The sequence below is a fragment of the Aulonocara sp. 'chitande type north' Nkhata Bay genome, linkage group LG7, assembly GCF_057382095.1.
Source record: "Aulonocara sp. 'chitande type north' Nkhata Bay isolate Kocher_YH1m ecotype deep benthic linkage group LG7, A_spYH_male_GT1.1, whole genome shotgun sequence".
Classification (NCBI taxonomy): domain Eukaryota; kingdom Metazoa; phylum Chordata; class Actinopteri; order Cichliformes; family Cichlidae; genus Aulonocara; species Aulonocara sp. 'chitande type north' Nkhata Bay.
This window is the reverse complement of record NC_141350.1, coordinates 59,469,099-59,491,752: the sequence shown is the minus strand read 5'-3', so window position 1 is coordinate 59,491,752 and position 22,654 is coordinate 59,469,099. Positions and strand designations below refer to the sequence as shown.

Below are 22,654 nucleotides of genomic sequence, written 5' to 3'. Positions count from 1 at the left end.
TATGAATGAATATAAATTTCATGAGAAAACTTGATTTTGGAGTTAGCACTCATGGCTCATTATTGCAGTTTGGTACTTGCTTCAGTCTCATGTGGTAACAGCCACTTAAAAGCTGAAATTTCTGTGTGTGGTGGTTATGGGTAAGGTCTCCATGAAACAAATATAAGGCTAACAAAAGCTCAAACATATGCTATCAGATTAAAAACTTCAGTTTTAGCTGCCACATATCAGCACGCATGCGTTGCACACTTGGACAAATGACACTTCCAGGCGTGCATGAGTTCAGAATCGTTCTCTTTACTTTCTCATTTGAAACTGCAAATACAAAACACAAGCACTTCAGTTCAACGTAGCTGCACTCTGCAGGCTATCTGTGCAGTAGAACACACAGGACCCCAAAGCTGCCTGATTCAGTGCCTGCATGAGCACCACCCGTGGGAATCATCATTCATCAGAATATCCTAGCTGGATTGCCAGTGAGCACAGTATGTGTCAGAAATAGTAATAAAGAACTGAATTCATAACGTAACAATGATAAGAACGCATGAAATTATGGAGGGGGGGGGGGCAATATCTATTACAATACTTCCATCTGCGTCCACCCATTACATGAGTCCCACACATGACCACAGTCAGAGTGGGGGATGAATTTCAATTGAGTGATTACAATAAGGAATAGTTACTCCTTTGTAGTTTGGATGTGTGTGTGAGTGAGTGTGCTTGAGCACGATGCAATACAGCTCTTACAAACCGTATGTATGTGTGTGACCATGAATATTCATGCTCAGGCATATTTGGGGATAAGGAGAAAGGAGTCATGCTTGGCTGGTACTTCATTACTTGGATTTGTTAGAGAAACTCACACAAATGCACAAAGCTTGTTTAAATGGTCTTAATCCAATTCTTGTAGGGAGTACACACAAACTTTCACTTTTTGGCTACACAAACACCCTCACACCTACACCAACAACCCACCTGGTGAAGATCACAAAGGACACAAATGCTTGCGTGCTTGTGTGTGCGTGTCTTTTTGTGTTCCGCGTGTTTGCTATAGACTTTGGACAGATTAAGTGCTTGTGAATTATTTAGTTGCGTTACTTGTGATTTACAGTATGGTGGCAGTGGCGGAGGGAAGGGAGGGTGGGTGTATGGACCAAACCTGCGTCAGTGTCATAATAATCAGCTTTGGAGGTGCGTGAATGTTTGAGAGAGCCTAACCCAGGTGGCAGATTCACCTCACCTGGCCGGATTAATTTTTAAGCTTGTTTTCCTTCTCTTGCTGTTTCTCTCTCTCTGATTGGTCATTTTCTTTTTTGGTTACATAACATAAACTTACTTCTTAGTTAGAGCTTTTGTGTGTTCAAGCTCCAATTTGGGATGACGTAGATAGGAACTGGTAAATGAACTGGTTCCGGGTCACACCCATTCATACAAGCACTTTTGTCCATGCTTACTAACATTTTCACACATTCACACTGCATTCTTGCGACTAGTTGCGTAGTGCCGAACAAGACTGTCTGAGTTCTTTGTGTTCACACACTTATTCAGTTCCCATTTAATAAATCAACATTAGTTTTGTAGCAACAACTTTCCAGTGTTCTTCTATAAGGATGTAAGGATATATACACAACACACACTGATAAAGTGATTCTGCCTGTTCAGTGCTGTGAAGATTTTGGGTTACAGCTTTCTCCAGAGGTGCTTAAACAACATGAGTGAGTTACTAAAGTCATTTGTCACAAGAAACCTGGCAAAGGAAAAAGTGAATAGAAACATCTCTTGAGAAAAATAACAGTTAAAACATTTTTTAAATTGTGGTTTGAAGGTTAAAACTTGATATTAGTTAAAGTTAGTATTATGTTTTAGTTAAAATAGTTAAACTTGCGGGTAACAATCAAGGAAATGTCCATGAATGTCCTCACAAAGACAGCCAAACAAGCATGCCCAGGTGAGCTGGTAGCAGTCAGTGTAGGGGGAAGGTTAGAAACAAATGACATCAGATTTAACACTGCATTTACTCATCAGTAGTCAATGTGGGAAGTGAGAGGTGGATGGAATGGATGGTTTTGGATGTAGAGTAAGACCAAAAAATGGACTGACATACATATTTCTCAAATTATGAGAAAGAAGATACAAGAGGACAAGCTAGCCACACATCCCTGAATATGTCCATTCCAGAGGCCTCAATGTAAGTAAATGAAAGCAATAGTTTCTGTGATGTTTCTTTGCTTTTGATCTTATGAGACCAAATCAAACAGTGGGGTACATGATGTATATTTTAAAACTTCTGAAAAAAAATTCTAGAAATGGCTTTGCTTTGATTTGAAAAATGTGACGCAGGATTCTTGGGATCAGATTTATCAATATTGGTGAATCCCTAATGCGAAAGGACAGAGAGAGGATGGAGGAATGGTTGGGGTGGGGGGAGGGTGATTAAAGAAGCAGGAAGGGTAGACACGAGAGATAGAGCAAGCCTGAAATTTAAAAAAAAAAAAAAAGAAGAAGAAGAGATTGGGGGGACAGCATAGAGATCAAAATGACTGCGAAGACATGCAAGGCGGAAACAGAGAAGTGAGGTTTGCTAGAAGTAAGGAGTGAATGAAGAGAAGGATGAAGGAAATGGGGCTATGAAGGAAGGAAGGACGAATGGCAGGCACCGGCAATTTTTCAAGATACTTTTAAATGTATTTTAATGAGGAATATTCCACTTCATGTGTCAGTACTGCAGTGACAAAAAACAGAAAATGCTCGAGTCGACCCACCAAGAGGGAACTTGGAGAGTGAGGGAGCGAGTTAAGAAGTGTTTCCAGAGGAGAACAATTAAAAGCCAAATATAATCTCCCTCTTGCCTATGGACAGCTTTTAATGTGAATATTGGAGCGCTGATGACGCAGAGAGGAGCTCTGCACCCAGGGGAAACCTCTCCCCCTCTCTGGTCCTGACTTTTGAAGCTTTCTGAGTGCAGACAAACAGAAGACACTGTGTGCATTCTAACAATGCTGTTTATCGTATTAAAGCTGACTCCTTCTACTTGTTTTGAGATGAGGTTTTACCTGTTCACGCTCTTACCAAAACTTCTCGTTGGCACTTTCAATCACAACAGTAAATTGTAGGTGTGCTAAAGACACGCTAACTGGCACATTAAATAAACTGTAAGAAAAATTAGGGAGCAGGTTTTGTGTGTGTTCTGAAATAAAAGGAAAGGTAAGCCTTTTTTCAGACTTGAAGCTGAGTAAATGTACACCTGTATTTCATTGCAACACATCTTGAAGGACCTGTAAAGCCAGAACTATTAAATATTTGCTAGAAAGTTTATTTCTTTTTAAACTGGAGTGCTTATTGACAATTTTTGAAAGAAGAAATAAAATATTAAGTATAATTTTTGCTACATCTGACATTTTTGTGGTGTATGTACTGTATATGAAAGATGTACATAGTCACTGTGAAGTCCAGTTTAGCATTTCACATGTGTCCTGCAAGGTCACTGGTCATTCTGTAGCAACCTGTCTATCAGAAGTTGGGGCCCACTCTAACTAATAATACCACTTTATCCTCCTTTTTTATTCTTTTGGTGACTATAATTTAGAATATGAACATCATATTATAGTAAATAAAACATGAAACCAGTAACTGACTCATCAGGAATGTGTTTGTTGACGTCATAGAACAAAATGAGCTGTCATTTCCTGATAAACTGTACAGACTTCTTTTTGCTCCTAGAGAGGTTGCCCCCTGCTGGGCATTAAACAGAATGCATTGTCTACAGACATCTTCAATATACAGTCTATGAAAGTCCATTTGCATTAGGAGTTGTAACAGTGTTTAGTTGATTTGTACATGTCACAGTAGCATGAGCATGAACATTGCGTTCATGCTCATGCTACTGTGACTCAGTGTTTCCTAGCAGAAAAACTGAAGTGTAATGAAATGATCGTTGTTATACGTCCATATCTTTAAAAACGTGGCTTCATACTCACATTTTTTCTTCTCTTATGTATTACAATGATCTAAATCAGGTATTACATCACTGCACTTTTTTCTGACTGGCATTATAGCATCTTATCAGCACCTTGTTATGAGCCAGTACCCTGGTTAGGCTGTCTCTACAGTTGTAAAGATGTTTTGCTGTTTCCTGTAGCTACAAAGCAACTAAATATCTTGTTGCCTACATATGGCTGAATGTAATTAAGAAAAACAGTAATTTTTGCCTCTTGTCGAGCTGTTTGGGCACACTTGTTGCAATATTATGGAGCTGCTATGCACTTTATTTGTCATTAAAGCAGATGGGACGGAACTAAACACTGTTTTTCCATTTCTTAGTGAGATCATGATTTGAGTGAGTGATACTCTAAACTGAAAACACATGGACACAAGCAGTGACCAAGGCTTAAAAAAATAATTCAGCACACATTTTGGCATGTGATTGCAGTAGTTAATGCAGATAATAAAAGCTTTTGTACAACTTCAGGTATTTGTTTCAGAAACTTCTGTACTATTTTGTATCCACAGCTTTCAGATATTTCAGTTATCATCACATAGCTTCTAGATACACGTCAGAATCTCTTGATCCAGACATAGAAAAGTGCCAGTGCTTGAAGTACACTGCAATCCAGTGTTGCTGCCAGTCAAAGCCTTTTTGTGTCTACATTTGGCTATCAAAGCTTGCCGTATTTCGTGTGAAAAATATTAGTATAAATGTTGTGAAACTCTCCCGGCAGAGGCTTCCTGGAGACACTGAGAAGACTTTCTACACCGGTGGATGACACAGCACCGTGGGCTGTGTAAAGGTGCACAACAAACTAAAAATACCATGCAGGTTAGATAAAACCCTGTAGATTGTTAGGTTGCTACAATATGTGTAATGTTCATGCAAAAACATATTTCAAAAATAGTTTGCAACATAATTGGTTGCATGTGTAAGACAGTGTGAGTCAAAGGTGCCGGGCCTGGAAGCTCTGCTCATAGATAATGCAATTGCAAGTATAAAAAAAAAATCCTACCATATAAATATATAATGAGCTGATTCTGTCCCCTTGTAGTAACATGAATGAGCTGTGACACACACTGAGTGACTGCGGAGGCAGTTTGACAGACAGCAGCAGCAGCAACATAGAAGTAATTCCTGGTCAGGTAAGCTAGTATGCAGGGCTGAATGGAGTCTCCAGAGACTCCACTGAGCAGAGTAAGGGGACAGATGGGATTCATTTATCATTTATCCCCATCGGTGGGACTTTTTTTGTCCCTTTTACCCCACTGTGTTACACTCCCACGGGAACCTCATCCCATCCGCCTCCTGGTCTTTATTTTTCTCTGACATCAGCAGCAGCGTGAGATGATCAAGGCTGATAAAGATGATGATGATGATCATAAGTTTGCAAAAAGAGAAGGTGTGTGCACATCGAGAGCTATATTTAGATCAACAGTGTCTGAATTATAGCTCCTAAAAACGTTTTATTGTTGGACTGAAAAGAGGAAGCGGTCTGACTCAGTTCTGTGGTCCACACAACAAAACACATATACAGAACGTGTATTCAGAATAGGTGAATGAAATTTTGCTCTCACAACAAAAATCTAACTATTAATTATTTTTCTGAAAGAGGAAAAAGAGAAGCAGCATTTATATTTAGTCCAAGCCAGACATTTATAAAAGAGCTTTAAAAATCGCTGATGAAGCTGACCTTCTGTAGTCCATTAAAACATTTTAGAGCTTTAATTCAAAGACATCACTTTTGCCCCCCTTTAAAGGGATAATCCACCTATTTTCCCAATCAGGGTTTGAAAACAGCTGTAATATGTCTTTTTACAAACTGTGGATTGTAATTTATTAAATATACATGACAAGTAATGCTGAATAAAAGATAGCATATGTTGCATTAAGGACAATTCTGTTTTACCAATCTTTGCAATTTCCTTAACAAATTCTAGTATAGCCGCTTTGAATTAATATTTTCCCAATTAATGTACTTAAAAGTCTTTGCACATGTCTCACTTTACAACATGGGAACTATTATTTATCTTAAATATCTACCGTTGCATTACTTTACAAGTAACCCGATTGAGCTAAGGGGACTAAATGGGTGGAAAGAAATGGAGAGATGCACCCAGACCTCACTCATTGCACGATGTGAGTTTGCGTAACGAACCCTTATCCAGCTGTGGGAAAAATACTCTCACTAAGCAGCACTAATTCAAGCTTTCGGCTGCGAGCTCTCTCTGAGCAGATCGCTCCCGCAGCTGCAGCACATGCTCTGCTGGATGCTCGAGATGAGCGAGTTAAGGCTACGGGACCCCCTCATTTAAGATCAGACACGAGGCATACAGAGAACTCTAACAGCTTAACATCTACATACATCCACATCACCTAAGATCATTAATCTAAAGCTCTAAAAAGTCAGGACGTGTGCCGTCCTGTTACGCACAGAGTCTCGAATCCCCTCTCGAATTACTCAAAATTCTCCCAAATGCAATGCTCAAGTTTTTACACTGTTCGCGCACACAAGTTGCGACATAGTCACTTAAATTTCAGTACTCACTCAGAAGCAGAGCAACAGGCAAGAAGAGCAAGCACGCAGAGTTCATCAGAGATGTCATGCTGACCCCACAGTTCGTCCTCCGACCTCACAAGTTTCAAGTTTGCACCGGAAATTCCAAAGTTTTCCTTTGTTTTATCTTTTAGTTTTTCAAAGAAAAGAAGAGTCCCGATGTCGCTCCCCCGCTGCCGGTCAAAGTGTTCTCCTCCCGTCCTCGTTGCAGCTCTGTACTCCAGCGAGCATCCACGGCGCGCTCATCCGCTGCGCTGAAGGGGAGGGCGCGTCCGTGTAAAAGAGGGGGAGGAGGAGGAAGGTCTACAGCAGAGTCCCCGATGAGGTGCAAGGATGCTCTGAATTATCAGCACAAGGCGTTTAAAATGACCAAGGAACCACTACCAACTTCTTTCTATACACTTTACTTCAGTGGTTTCCAACATAGGGGGCTGGAGCTCTCTAGGAGGCCAGGAGACAAATGTGAAGGGCCAAGATTAGTGAAGGAGGGAAAGAAAGTTTAAATTCCTGGTTTGGTGTGTTTCTTTAGACAGATTATCTGCTTAAAAGTTCTTTAAATTGAAAGAAAAAAGAAGTGTCACTGCAATATTAAAGCCAGTGATCAGTAATCTGAAAAACGTCCCAGCAATCGATGTGATATATTATTATTATTAGACAGCTGTAGGTTGGTTCCCAGCCAAAGGGGGGTTGTATCCTCAGAAGCTGAGGAACTGTGAGATGATTAATGATTTCCAACTCTTTACTTTGTAAAGTAATGCACAATTTTGTCTTCATGAGGCTCGTGATTTAACAGAACAATCTAGTAAGGGAAGGATGTTTGTTCTAGTGCAGAGGTGGGCAACTCCAGGCCTCGAGGGCCGGTGTCCTGCAGGTTTTAGGTCTCACCCTGGGTCAACACACCTGAATCAAATGATTAGTTCATTGCCAGGCCTCTGGAGAACTACTGAATCAGCTGTGTTGGATCAAGGACACATCTAAAACCTGCAGGACACCGTCCCTCGAGGCCTGGAGTTGCCCACCCCTGTTCTAGCGGTACAGCAAAAACTCATGGAAAACGGTCACATGTTTTTGTACAGGTTTATGAGCCAAAACCCATGAAGTCTTTTATCCCAGGTTCTTTTTTTTTTTTCCTACTAAACTTTCACATTAAAGTGACAAAAAACTGAAACATTCTCATTTAAAATCCCCCAACAGTAATTTAATGGTTGCTGCTAACTTTTGTTGGAGGTCCATCACTATATATCTGCTATAGGAAGTAGCCTGACCTTCCCACAGACACACCAAGACACCTGAATTTGAACAGGTTTTGTTTTTTTTATTCCAAAATGTTTGGGGTAAAACAAACCGTAAAAGATACAACATAATTAACCAAGCAGAGGGAAATGAACACAATGGAAAGAGAAAAAAAAAATCCACATGAACTTCTGTTCTGTTTCTCATGCAGAGCTCCCAGTGAACTGCTAAGTAGTCAAAATTCTTTCTTCTTCAAACACTGAAATGAGAGTTCAAATGTCCGTACTGATCACCTGCCTCCGGACAAATGTTTGCAAAGAAAACATACAGCTTCTCCTCCGCTGTGGTGCCTGAGCCTTCCCACATATTTCAGTGACATAAATGATTGTAAAACTTAGATGGATCAGGGGTGTGTGTGTGTGTGTGTGCGTGCGCGCAAGTTATCATCCAAAACAGGTAAATTACAGTAAGGCACTTTGCTAGTCAAACCCAACAGATTCTGAACAAACACTTGAAATGAACTGAACTTTTATTTTACAATCAGCAATTCAGTGCAGCCACCCAGTCATGAAACAATGAGGTGTGTGAATGGGATCTACACAAAATATTATACACTTTGAACTCAGTGTAAATGTGAACAAATGGTGCGCTTACAATCTAAAGGCGGGCTTTTCATTGATACTGAAAGAGCAGGAATGACTTCTGGATTCAAAGCCTAAATTTCAAGCAGGATGGATGTCCAAGTGCTGCCTCCTAGAGCCTAAGAGAAGTCACTGCACATTGAGTTTACAAGCAATATTTGCAATTGCCAGGTAAAACAACAGGATCTGTAACATTTAATGTTTACCAAGGTTCCTTTTTTTTCCAATTATTAAGCTACTTTGACAAGTTTTAACGCAAGTATACCGGTACATGGCTTACAAATACGAAATGTTTATATAAAAAAGGGAAGAAAAAAAACATGGGGAGAAGTCTGTGGACAGAGCTGTACATGTGGACGGCTGCCGGCTTCAATATTGAGCTCCAAACATTTCAGGTTTTGAAGGGGAATTCTTTACAGCCTGGAAGACCTCTGCAAACATTTCTTACACTCAATGTATCCTTCAGAAAATCCTCTTTAGAGTGATTTCTAAAACCAAAGCAGATGAAAAAGTCATGAGCAAATTGCATTATTGTCTATCAAAAAGGTTTATAGTGTTGATTCTCTTCAAAGATCTAGTCTGGCAAGGGCCAAACAAATAGGAGACCTATTTCTTAATAGGTTGGAGACCTATTAAGAAACAGCTCATAGGAAATATGCCACCAACGAAGAAAAAGAAAATTGGCTTTGGGTGGTACATATTCTTTTGGTTGCCAGGATTAGCTTCAAAAAGAAAAAAAGAAAAGAAAGAAAAAGCAAAGAAAAACTGAACTAAGGGAGGATAATCCTACGACTACCAAATTCCAGGCTTTAGCAGAAGGATGCTGGTCTGTGTGGAAGAAAGTAACAATGTGTACAAGCCTGCTGTTTGCTCTTAAGGCCAAAATAGAAGGCGACATTTTGAGGCAAAGCATGTTTTCTTTCTGTTGCTCAGAAGTAGCCCCCTGCATCAAAACTTGTTCAGCATCCCAAAACATGCCTGGCAGGTAGCTTAGAGGAAACAGCACAACAAAAGGAACAGCCCCGTCTGGCCTCACATGGACCACTCGGCTGGACATTCTTCAAGTCTTATGCACGTCTGGATGATGTAAAATCAAACTGTGTCAGGTTGTTTGTATGTTTTTTTCTCATTCTTGTTTTTTCAGTTGTTGTTGTTAAGGGGGATGAAAGAATCTCAGCGCTCTCTTGCTGTCATGGCTGAGACAGTCTTGATGGAAGAGACGACCACCAGGTCTCTTGGGTCAATAAAGCAGCTGTAACAAAGGTCTGGATGTAGCTACAGTGAACTTAAGAGTCTCTGAACATAAATCAACAGTAAGCTTTCACCCCAGACCATTATTGTCTTGAAGAAAACAACAAAAAGAAAAAAGAACCAAAAAACTGAGAAACTAAAAACTGTCCATTTCTTGACTTGACACTTCACTGGTGCAGAAAAGGGGGAAGGAGGAGAAATGAAACAAGGAGAGACGCATCCTGATCAGGATCCAAGAAACTGGAGAAGCTGTCCTTGGTGCTTTCTCCTCTGAAACACTACCAGGGGGGGGAAACAACAACAAAAAAAACGGTGGACATATGATCGGTATCAAGAGGAAAACCACTCTTTGGCAGCAGCCTTTAAACCGACAACTAGTGGTTGACGAGTCCCTGTAGCATCATCATCAGGCGCCGCGCCCTCTTGCTGAGCGGGCTGTGGGGGTCCTGCTGCAGGAAGGCAAAGAGCTTTGGTCTGACCTGGGCCAGCACGGACGACATGTGGTCTCTGGTCAGGGGGTCGCTGTGGTCCAGATTCATTACCGCATCCTCCAGGTAGCTAAAAAGGAGGGAAAGAGAAAGAGGTCAGATAACAATGAACACCTACAGAGGCAATGGCAGGCTCAAGGAAAAGAAAGCGTTTGTGGTCATTTGGTGGAAAAAAAATTGGAAAATTTAAAGGTTTGCATATACAACCTGAAACTTCATTCCATCAGCAGTAAGTTATTAACATATAAAAGCACCAGAAGGACAATTTGCACAAATGACAATTTTGGGGCTTTTGAGTAGGGATGCCAAAATCATTTAACATTGAGGGCCACATACAGCCAACCTTGATGTTAAGTGGGCCAGACAAGTGAAAATGCATTTTCTGACAATGTAAAACATGTTTAACTGCACATTTAATCCCTGAGATAGCTTAATATAAGACAAAGTAGTACAATTTAAATGGCACATCTGAGTATTTTTCTACATGATTAATGTGTAAAATTACAGAGGGTTCTGGTAGCTCACAACCCAGATTGTCCCATATTTATAAAACAGTTTTTGTTGATTATTGTTGTTTTTAAAACTGAAATTTCTATAGTAGACACTAAAGTAATGACAGTAAAACTTTTCTGTCATTTAATTGTCATCTATTACTTATTTATTTTGGTGTAGTATGCATGGCCGTGAGAGAGGTCTTTAGTAGCACGAAAAGCTACAAAACGTGTAAAAACAAAAAAAATACTATTAAAAGTAAAAACAAATGTATGCCCTCTTCCACATTTTGTAAAGCTGTCCAGTGGGCCAGATTGGAGTCTTTAATGGGCCAATTCTGGCCCCCGGGCCTTATGTCTGACACCCCTGCTTCAGAAGGAGAGCAAACCGAGTTCTCATTTTGCTTTCAAAGTTTGAATGTCAAGCCTGTGAACATTGTGCTTTCATCAAACTGCCCAGCAGAAATCAGCATCACCTGCCTCCTGTCCTCTCGCTCGGGATGCACTACACTTAACTCCTGAATTAATTGTAAGAGTCAGACATCTGGTGGTGAGAGTGTCCAGCTGTACAGTGGAAATGACCATTCATCACAGTGTCCGGAGTGCTACCTGATCCCAGTCTAACATTAGAGCTGTTCCCATGTCGCCAGTTGGTCTCCTGCCAGAGCCCCACAACACACACTGCAGGTCTATCAAATCCCCCTCAGCACTGCCAGCACACTGTTTAAAGGGGCTTTTAATGTCACTGCACATATCAGCACAGATACCGTATGTCTCTCTGAAAGTTAATGTCTTGCCGAAGTTAATTTGGCTGTAACTGCATTTTGTCAAACACCTCAAAACCACATATTTAATTGTTTTTCCACGCTGCCTCAATTGTTCTCGTATTCATTTGTGCAACAGTGTGTACTTCACAGCTAGCTAATGATGCAGCTAAGAGCACAGATTTTGTGCATAATGACACCCTCTGTAGTCCCAACAATCCTAGCTGTGCTTTGGGAATCTTTTATGAGCTTCTTCTGAAATACTTCTAATCACAAGTCCTGAAAACGAAGCCTGAAGACAGCTCTGTGGTATCTTTACCCGGATGTGAACTACAATTTACTCCACATATACTGTGTACTTAACAGTCTGATTTATTTTTGCTCATGAGTGAAAGCTTTCCTTCATAATTAAAGTTAGCCAGCAGTTAACACCAGAAACAATGGTGTTAACTGCTTATAATCTATTTTTTTTTTTTAATTTAAAATAAAACTCAGAGCTATGATTTTCTCAGTCTTAATAAGGTTTCTATAGTGCACTCTTCTCTACTGATGGCACACAAAGGTCCACATTAGCAGCTGTAGTGTAAACTGAGAAACAAACAGATGATGTGGACACAGCACGATGCTGTAAAGGGACTCAGAGACAAAGAGGTTTTCAGGGAGAAATGGGTATGAGAGGACAAGCTCTTCTCAGAAGAGAGGGGCACAGTGAGAGTGCTTTCTGATGTCGGGCTATCCATGAATATTCTAAATGATAAAAATCACAAAGGGAACAAAAAATCAGCTATTTGACTGTAAAAACTATAATTCAGTTGCGAGGAGGGGAAAAAAGCAGCACTACTGGGTCCTGTCTTGCTCTGAGCTGCACCAAAAGCTGAGTTTCTACCAAAAAAAAAAAAAAAAGTTGCCAGGGGCATTGAAAGAGGATAATCCACCTCTGATACTTTATGCTGTGTGGCACAGTGGGGAAAGCTGCGTCTCTCTCACTGCTTCAGACAAGATACAATACCACGTGCACAGGGAGAGAGCTGAAGGATTTATCCTACTAAATTTGCAGAATATACAGATATCATGTGAAAAAGTGCAAGTAAAGTCTGTTAAGTCTTAATAGAATATAATGGAATATAATATATATTCTATTCTTAACCTAATTGATTCACTAACTTTGTGATGTGCAAGTATCCAAACCTTTGCCTATAGAAGCAGTTGCAGAATGAGCTTTTTGGTCATATCTGCCTTTCATCTTCTTATATGACAAACTGAAACAAGAAAAATCAAAAAGAGGACCAAAAAAAAAAAAAAAAAGTACAAAACTGAACTACATGGGGGGGGGGGGGGGAAGATACAAGGACGCAGCAAGAACAGAACAATAGAGTGCATCCAAAAACTGCGATGCTATTCATGGGATCATCGGCGTTCCCAGGATAGCCATGCAGCAGGGCTACAGACGGAGCCGGGTGATGGGGTCAGCACTTTAGCACCGTTTAGCACGTGGGAGATGGGGAGTAATGAACATACAAAACAGATTAGATGGGCAGCAAAAGTTTAGACAAAGACAAGCTTTATTACTGACTGAGGGGAGCATAAGAGCCGGCGTGTGTGGGAGAGAAGACATCGCATGCAATTCAAAAGTTATAATTAAGACGTTATGTGATGACATAAACCTGCACAGTTCACGGGTTTTTGATTAAAATCTATGACGTTTTCCAAAATTACAAGTTATGCCTGCTGTATCACAGGACAGGTCTTACATCAAACTACAATGGTGTGAGACAATAATGAAATTATGATATCCTGCAATGAAGAGTAAGAGTGCTCAAACTGTGCATTGTCTTTAAAGTGGAGACAGTGCATGGATTTTTAGTATTCAAACATCACAGGATTTTTTATTCACTTTTATTTAGTGAATGTCTCCTTTTAGTTAAACTTCATGCTACTTAATGGTTATTCAGAATTTAGACTTAGCATTCCAAAACTGGAGCTACCTCCACACAGCAAGGCCAAGTAATGTTTGGGAGTTATGATAAAAATGTGCATTTAATGTAGCGTGTATATCCCATGCTATTAAAAATGTGTCTGTTGTTATTGAGGTTTATATCAATAAGTAAGCTGGATAAATTTTATAACTGATAACTTAAAAAGAAGGGGTAGGATTAAATAAGTGTTTCCTTGTTCTCACTCCTTTTGGATACGTAAACTAAATCAGATTCAGTGGAGCACTGTAGTGTATTTTGCTTTATTTTTATATGCTTTACTATTTTTTCCTAAATGACTATGTATATTATGTACTTGATCAAAATAAATAGGAAAAACAAAGATTTTTTAAAGTTTTTCAGCACTACAGATGTTGGAAAAATGCAAGAATAATAAAGCTATATTTAAAGTGGTCAAAGGAGCTTGCAAAGAAAAGCGTCTGGACTTCTTTAAATTACTTGAAGACGTTTCACCTCTCATCCGAGAAGCTTCTTCAGTTCTAAGGTCAAATGGTGGAGAGTCCCAGATATAAACCTAGTGGGAGTAACCCCCCACAGAGGGACAAAAGGACCCTCTAATCGCCTGAGCCAAGGTGTGAAACTGGGTGTGGGTCCCAATCAGCCAGAGTTTCGGGTGAGTTCATTGTGAAACCTGGCCCCACCTTATCATGCGAATTCCTGAGATCAGATGGCCCAGGATGTGAGTGGGCGTTAAGGCGTCTGGGGAGGCATCTCAAAACTGGATTATAGATGGCAGAGAGTTGGTGTCGTAAACCACTGCCTCTGTTCAAAGATGGTCGCTCACAGTGGACATAGATGGCTTCTTTCACTCCTCTTTCAAACCATCTGTCCCTCTCTGTCCAAAATGTGAACATTGGCATCCTTGAAAGAGTGTCCTTTATCCTTAAGATGCAGATGGACTGCTGTGTTGTGCCATGCGCTTGTGAAGTGGCTGTTTGGTCTCTCCAATGTAGAGGTCTGGGCATTCCTTGATGTACTGTATCGCATACACCACATTGTTAAGTCTGTGTTTTGGCGTTTTGTCTTTCGGGTGAACCAATTTTTGTCTGAGTGTGTTGCTGGGTCTGAAATACACTGGGATGTCATGCTTGGAGAAAACTCTCCTGAGTTTTTCTGATACACCGGCTACATAGGGGATGACAATGTTGTTGCGTCTGTCCTTCTTATCCTCCCTCGCTGGTGTCTGGTCTTCTTTTCTGTGCCTCTTTGCTGACTTTAAGAACGCCCATTTAGGATAGCCGCACGTTTTGAGTGCTTCCTTTACATGTGTATGTTCCTTCTTTTTTCCTTCAGGCTTAGAGAGAACATGTTCTGCCCGGTGGTGTAGGGTCCTGATTACCCCAAGTTTGTGTTCCAGAGGGTGATGGGAGTCAAAGAGGAGGTACTGGTCCGTGTGTGTGAGCTTCCGGTAAACTTCAATGTTGATCGACTACAAGAAGACAGCTCCTTGGAGGACAGGACCAACTTCACACCCAATCAGATCTGCACACTGTTAGACCTCTGCCTCACCACTACATATTTCAAATACAACGAGGGTTTCTACAGACAAAAACATGGCTGTGCCATGGGCTCCCCCGTGTCACCTATTGTAGCCAACCTTTACATGGAGGAAGTGGAAAGAAAGGCTCTTGGCTTTTTCAAAGGAAGAGTACCCAGCCACTGGTACAGATATGTGGACGACACCTGGGTCAAAATCAAGACACAAGAAGTGGAATCCTTCACTGCGCACATTAACGCTGTGGATAAAAACATCAAGTTCACCAGGGAAGACACAAAGGACAACTGTTTGCCTTTCCTGGACTGCGCCATGCACATTGAAGAGAATGGCAACCTCAACATCGAAGTTTACCGGAAGCTCACACACACGGCCCAGTACCTCCTCTTTGACTCCCACCACCCTCTGGAACACAAACTTGGAGTAATTAGGACCCTACACCACCGGGCAGAGCTTGTTCCCTCTAAGCCTGAAGGAAAAAAGAAGGAACACACACATTGTAAAGGAAGCACTTAAAACGTGCGGCTATCCTAAATGGGCGTTCTTAAAGTCAGCAAAGAGGCACAGAAAAGAAGACCAGACACCAGCGAGGGAGGATAAGAAGGACAGACGCAACAACATTGTCATCCCCTATGTAGCCGGTGTATCAGAAAAACTCAGGAGAGTTTTCTCCAAGCATGACATCCCGGTGCATTTCAGACCAAGCAACACGCTCAGACAAAAACTGGTTCACCCGAAAGACAAAACGCCAAAACACAGACTTAACAATGTGGTGTATGCGGTACAGTGCAGCAAGGAATGCCCAGACCTCTACATTGGAGAGACCAAACAGCCACTTCACAAGCGCATGGCACAACACAACAGTCCATCTGCATCTTAAGGATAAAGGACACTCTTTCGAGGATGCCAATGTTCACATTTTGGACAGAGAGGACAGATGGTTTGAAAGAGGAGTGAAAGAAGCCATCTATGTCCACTGTGAGCGACCATCTTTGAACAGAGGCGGTGGTTTACGACACCAACTCTCTGCCATCTATAATCCAGTTTTGAGATGCCTCCCCAGACGCCTTACCGCCCACTCACATCCTGGGCCATCTGATCTCAGGAATTCGCATGATAAGGTGGGGCCAGGTTTCACAATGAACTCACCCGAAACTCTGGCTGATTGGGACCCACACCCAGTTTCACACCTTGGCTCAGGCGATTAGAGGATCATCAGGGGGTCATTTTGTCCCTCTGTGGGGGGTTACTCCCACTAGGTTTATATCTGGGACTCTCCACCATTTGACCTTAGAACTGAAGAAGCTTCTCGGATGAGAGGCGAAACGTCTTCAAGTAATTTAAAGAAGTCCAGACGCCTTTCTTTGCAAGCTCCTTTGACTACGATGACCTGGATGACTGAGAACCTTCACAGACATATATTTAAAGTGCAAATAATAGCACAACATTCCTGAGAATTTATGAATCATATTTAGTCGTCTTTATGTTTAGGAACGAGTGGACTTGAGAACAAGGCTCAGTGCTTCTGATAGAGGTAGCAAACCCAAGGTTAACCTTCAGCTTGAGTTTCCTTCGTCATCATTTTTCAATTACTGGAGGGTAGCTTCACATTAGACGCCTAAATCTAATAAAAATAAACCGGAAGGCACACCTTAAAGTTATATAAGATGCTAGATTTGACATTTTACCTTGCTGATCTGGCCTGAGGTCTTCTTTTTTTCCCCTTTTCTTTTAAGTTTCAGTGATGTCAAAGAGAATTCATGTGGCTAGGTCAGGGGTGGGCAATTCCAGGCCTCGAGGGCCGGTGTCCTGCAGGGTTTTAGATCTCACCTTGGATCAACACACCTGAATCACATGATTAGTTCATTACCAGGACTCTGGAGAACTTCAGGACATGTTGAGGAGCTAATTTAGCCATTTAAATCAGCTGTGTTGGTTCAAGGACACATCTAAAACCTGCAGTGACACCGGCCCACGAGGCCTGGAGTTGCCCACCCCTGGGCTAGATGCTGCACCGATTCTTTTTGATGGAGAGATCATTAGTCCAGAAGTTCAACAACTGGTTGAAACTTACATTTGTCCCATTTTTACTTCTGCTTTTCATAACCGGAGACAAAGTGCTTCCTTATTCATCTTATGTTACTGTTAATTACAAATAAACATTTATGAATCTGGAAAAAATACAGCCTTGATCAGTTGCCAGTTACATAAAGCTAAATTTTCTGACTGACAATACACAAATCTCTCTGCTACTGAAGCATCTGCCTCCTTCAGAGATACTGTAGTCATGCTGAGCCTGGTCCTGTGTACTGTAGCATGCAGCCCTGAGCACTGCTGAGTTTACCTATTCTTAGGCTGAAAGTGATTACCCTGATATTCCTAATAACCCAGAATAAATAAAGACTCTTAACATGTATTGTGATTGCCAGTTCAGAAAAACAAGAGCAACTAGTGGAAAAAAGTTTGGTATAATACCACCTGCTGTACTTTATATGATCCACCAACCTGTCTGCCCAGAAACAACAGGCCAATGGGGATGCCACAACATCTACCCAGAGACCTTTGTGTTACACCTGAAACTTAAATGTTAAGGTCTGTTCTGAGCAAGCATGAAAGCAAATCATTTTTTTCAGTGTAGTTTTATTCACTTCCAATTTTTTGTTTAATGGTTCAGCCTTTGTTCAGTCATTATGACATTAGTCTAATCCCAAACCCAAACACAGAGAAGACTCACATCCACTAAAATCTGAACGGTCATATCTCACTGAACAACTACAGTGTAAGCCCAACTGTGTCTACCGTCTTCTGGCTTTCTGTGTCTGTTTACATATTACATGCAAATTAATGAAAAAGGATGTGTTCTCTTTGACTCCAGAAAAAAAAAGAAAGAAAGAAAAGCCTACTGTAAATCTGTACCTAGCTGCCAAAAATGACAACCTTTGTTTACTCACCTGATTTTGAGCTCAGAGCGAGTTGTGAGGTTGGAAGAAAGCTGCTGGATGAGAGAAAGCAGCACGGGCTGGCTTAGAGGGCAGGGGTGTTGTCCGAACACCTGCTGAGAGTCGATGGTCTCACACACATACAAGACCAAATTCAGATCAGTCGCTGACAGAGCCTGTAGAGTAAACCAAGACGGGGGGTTACCAATTTAACCACTTATATAAATATTTGCACCTGAATTTAAGTTTAAGTATCTCTTTCCATACAATAAGCCTCTTAAGGAAAGGTGCACTCCATCAACAAGCAAGTTATTAATGCAGCATTTCAGTGTCAGTCCCATCCTGACTTTGAAAGCTGGATTGAGAATAGGTAACAATGGGCCGATCAATTCAATTCTATGTCGTCTGTGAAGGTTCTCAATCATCCAGGTCATCGTCGTCTGCGCCTGGACTTCTTTAAGTTTCAATTCTACGTCATTTTCCGTTTCCAAAACATGAGATCCTCAAAAGTTGTGAGCAAGAGATCTAACATAATATGAAGGAAGCCAACAATCAAGGCTGAGCAGTTTGGAGGTACTTTGCATCAGCTACACCAAATGAGATGGCATGACCAAGCTCAGACAAAGCTTTCCATGCTAAAATTTAATATTAATTCCAACCACAAAACTACTAGATGTGTTTATAACACAAAATCTTTTAAACATTGCAGAAAATTAGTAATTTTAACTAGCATGTAAGCTTAGACGGGGTAGTTTTTCAGCTTAAAAGTAGAGGGGAAACGTGTTTTACCACAATTCAAAGCATTTTCACATACAAAGTCACTTAGGAGTAAATACAAGCATAATGAATGCCTGCAGCACAACTAATGCACTGGTGGGGTTTGCAAGTGGGACTGTGGAGTAGTTGCAGGATAATGGCTTTCTCGGCCCTGGTGGACATACATGCATATGAGAGTTATAGTGAGTTGTTGCCTGCATTAATTAGTAGTTGGAAAACACAGCTCAGCTGCAGAGGAAGCTGCAGTGCAACCTTTAAGCCTGGTTACATCAGTGTGTGCGTGTTACCTGCTGGAAAGCCTGATTGAGTTGGCCCTGCTGGAGGAGCTGCAGGATGTTCGTCTGCTGTGTCTGGTAGTCTAAATGTGCTGTGGGAACTGGTGTGCCGGCCGCCGACCTCATTGCCTGCATGATGCTGGAGGTGACCACTGCCTGCTGCTCCTTCATCGCTAGGCTCACCTCACCTTTGACAATCCGCTGCACATGGCTAAGAATAGACTCCTGCAAGCTGAGCAGGGAAAAGAAGGACAGTTATCCTCCAAGTTGCATGAATCTTAAACAAATACGCTGCAGTCTATTTTTGCGCTTTGGGGAAAATCCTTGCCCTTAACCTACAAGATATTGGCTTAAAAACTGACTCTGCACAGTTTGGCGTTGTCATTTCCTTTTCAAGAGTTTTAGTGGGCCAGCTATTTTCTCTCTGCTCTGCTCCTGACAATCTATAAACTCTAGAGGCCTTGAAATTAATTGCAGGGGGAACAAGAGACCTGATCGAATTGATGTTCTTACATTAGCCCCAGGATTAAGCTTTGCTTGTTTTTACTCTCCAATCTATTACACACTTGCTCAATATGCAGTAAGTAAAGCCATAGTGGTACATAGGTATTTGCTGGTATGCGTAGCTGAAGTTCAAAATGTCCACTTGGTATGTAAGTCAACGCTGCAAGATCAATAAATGTGAACAACATCACTCAACAACAGGACTGTTTTAAATACTGATTTGCAAGACCATATTTTTTTTAATGCTGTAACGGAAGTAAAAGAATAATCAAGTGTTAAGTGACAAACTAGAAAAGTAAAAGGTAAAGTAAACAGTTTTGGGAAGATTCATTTACTTTTTTTATGTGGGAAAAAAGTTTCACTTTTCTAGTAACACACGGCTCACACAGTGGTAAACAAGGAACAGCTCAGTTACATACTTTCCCACCATCATCTGGATCTGATGCTGGACTTCAGCCCGGACGTTAGCTGTGATGTTGTTGCCCAGCTGATCAGTGGAGCTCTGGAAGTTGTCGATCATCTGCTGGAGCTGGCCAATCATGGGGTCTCGTGTATCCTGGTCTCTCTGCTTTCTGTTCTTCATATGAGTCTCAAGCTGCTGGATGTCTACAAAGATGAAAGTCAAGAACAAAATCTCTCATCACGCAAGCAAACACATCTGGAAGGTTATGTAGTTACCTGGGGACCTTACAGCAGTTACTTAACAGGTAGTCCCCAGAACTGCTTGCCACCAAAGCAGGTAATATTTACAAAGCAAACCTTGGATTAATTTTAAATTAGAGGAGCGGAACTGTGGCCTCTCTGTGCACATTATAAATTTAAAAAAGATCAGGTTGCGGCTTCCAAGAGTGGGCGTGAGCACAATCTCAGAATAAGCAGACTGCTTTTCAGCACATCAGCGGACTGGCTGGGTCTGTAAAGGCATCAGTACAAAAGTTGTCCCTGAGATCTTTCAGTGAGACACTTACTTAATTAGAGTTCCACATACAGCTCCTTATTTCAGAGCTAGACACTGAGAACATTCAATATGAAGAAAGCAATAATGCTAAGTATCCAAATAAGGTCATCAGCCATTGTAAGCCATCGGGATGCCTTTAAGAGAGCGTCCAGAAACTTTTAAAGCAACTGTACATCTAATGTTTTAGTGCACCTAGACAACATGTCCTGCAGTGGATCATTACATAGCTTGATATTTGTATGGTGTTTTGTACAAGTTTATCATCGTCCTTCATTTCCTTACATTCTTGTGTGCCTTGTTTGAAGCTGTCGTTGATTTGCTGAAACATGGACTGGCAGCCTCTTTCAAAAACAGGAAGCACAATGCTCTGGAAGGCATCTTTATATGCTGCCTGGATGGGGCCCTGCATCGCCTCTGCTGCTGCTCGACCAATCGCATCCGTTGTGTTCTGGTGAACAAGAGGCAGGGAGAATAGGTTGATGTAGAAAATACACAGTAAATAATCCTAAAAGGCCCATCCTGCATAGCAGTGAGGAAAAAAATACAGACAAGTGGTAAAGTAAGGCAGTCACCTACCTTCGATTTCACCACTTTGCCAACATTGTCCTTCAGGGTGACCTCCACAGCAGTCAGTTTAGCAGCAATTGTGTTGTTCAGCTGGCCTGTCACTGGCTCCAAAGTCTTAGAGATTGCTAGAGAGGGGAAAAGACAGATTAGCAGGAACCCCTCTATAATTAGGCATGTGATCGAGGCTGGAGGCAAAGAAAGACAGGAACATCTCATCCTCGAATACGAGGGCAGGAGAGGCGAGGCAGGAACACATCTCTCAAGAGACTGCTTAATTTTAGTGTCTCAGTCCAACACACCTCAGCTGCCTTTGCTATATTTAACATTACTTATGCCTCAAGATGATCTCAAGCATTAAATAACACAGTAATTTATTGATGTACAACCTGGTGTGCACTTAGAGCTTGGCTTTTTTGTCAGAGCTGGGAAAAAACAAACAAAATGCAGCTTCACAGAAATTGTAGCCTTTGTTAATAACTGCTATATCCATATTTATATTCATCAGTGATTTGTAGTGTTAACCTCATGATATTTGGTTATTAGCAAGGAAAAATACGAGCTATTCTGTTCATAAACCATTTGCTCTTCTTTGATCAAAATGCCAATAGATCAAAAAAGGTGAAAGTAAATAAATTTTAAGTTCTTAAAACTTTAAGCTTACAAGACAACTAAGCTGAACCACAACATTTGTGCAACTTAGATTATACACACTGCGGAAAAAACACCTTAAATATTATTAAATATACCTACAATAAACATTTGTATATCAATAACAGAAAGACTTGATAAGAGACCCCAGAGGGTGGGACAGGGGTTTAACTAAGTTTGCAGCATTTGCAGACTGGACATGTTTTAGTACATAAAGATCTTCCTGCTCCTCAACTTACAAACATTAAAATGGCTCAATACCACCATCATCTGGAAAGAGAAGTGACTGATCTAACGATTGCCTGGTGAATCTATTTAGTCTGACTCAGACTGTATTATCGGTTTTCAATGTTGCTGTTAGAGACAATTGTAGGTCTAAGGAGGTTGAGGGGGAAAAGGGTCTGGACTTCTTTAATTTCTTGAAGACGCTTCCCTTCTCACCCGAGAAGCTTCCTTAGTTCTAAGAGCAATTGGTGGAGAGTCCCACATGGACCAATTGCTCTTGCAACTGAACAAGCTTCTCAGATGCGAAGTTAAACATCTTCAGAAAATCCAGATGATTTTCCTTCCAAGCTCCTTAGACTACAATGACCTGGATGTCTAAGACCCTTCACAGACATAATTGGTATACAACAATAATTAACATCCCATTTGAACAGACACCTGACACTTAAAAGTAAACATCTGTACAATTCAAAAGAAATGAAAAACATGAAAAAAAAAAAATCATGAGAAACACCTTAAAAATGTGTTATCAATACAATTCATTTCCTTTATGTGACCTTTTTAAATGTATGAATCTCAGTGATGCTTAGCAGTGAATAGCACCCATCATGCTCTGGGAGTGTGTTTGGTGTTTTCTTACTTTGTGGGACTGTTTTCTTCATTTCGTCCCGAAGCACTTTGTCCATTCTGTTGGTCAGAGCTGAGCTGAGGGCATGGCTGAGATGCTGGCTGAGTTGTTCCTGAAGCTGCTGCTGATGATTCTGACTCTCTGCCAGAACTCGCTCAAGTCTGCGGTCTGAGGTGAGGACAGGTCAAGGCTCACAAGAATATGATTGTAACTGGCTCATTGCTAAAAATGCAA

General features: G+C 41.1%; 2 protein-coding genes across 2 annotated transcripts in view; both read right to left on the bottom strand.

Annotated features, from left to right (window-relative positions):
* Window positions 1–6,920, bottom strand: part of nrn1la (neuritin 1-like a) — a 100,748-nt gene extending 93,828 nt beyond the window's left edge. Inside the window, exon 1 of the mRNA XM_086301702.1 lies at window positions 6,534–6,920. Coding sequence (XP_086157828.1) covers window positions 6,534–6,591 — 58 coding nt within the window. The 5' untranslated portion in view covers window positions 6,592–6,920. The remainder of the gene's footprint in view (window positions 1–6,533) is intronic.
* A 916-nt stretch (window positions 6,921–7,836) lies between these two features.
* edc4 (enhancer of mRNA decapping 4) overlaps window positions 7,837–22,654 on the bottom strand; it is a 29,109-nt gene continuing 14,291 nt past the window's right edge. The window contains exons 24-30 of the mRNA XM_086301699.1: window positions 22,433–22,588; window positions 20,929–21,044; window positions 20,635–20,800; window positions 19,814–20,000; window positions 18,903–19,122; window positions 17,851–18,014; window positions 7,837–10,225 (exon numbers count right to left, since the gene is read on the bottom strand). Of these exons, the coding sequence (XP_086157825.1) occupies window positions 10,042–10,225; window positions 17,851–18,014; window positions 18,903–19,122; window positions 19,814–20,000; window positions 20,635–20,800; window positions 20,929–21,044; window positions 22,433–22,588 (1,193 nt within the window). The 3' untranslated portion in view covers window positions 7,837–10,041. The remainder of the gene's footprint in view (window positions 10,226–17,850; window positions 18,015–18,902; window positions 19,123–19,813; window positions 20,001–20,634; window positions 20,801–20,928; window positions 21,045–22,432; window positions 22,589–22,654) is intronic.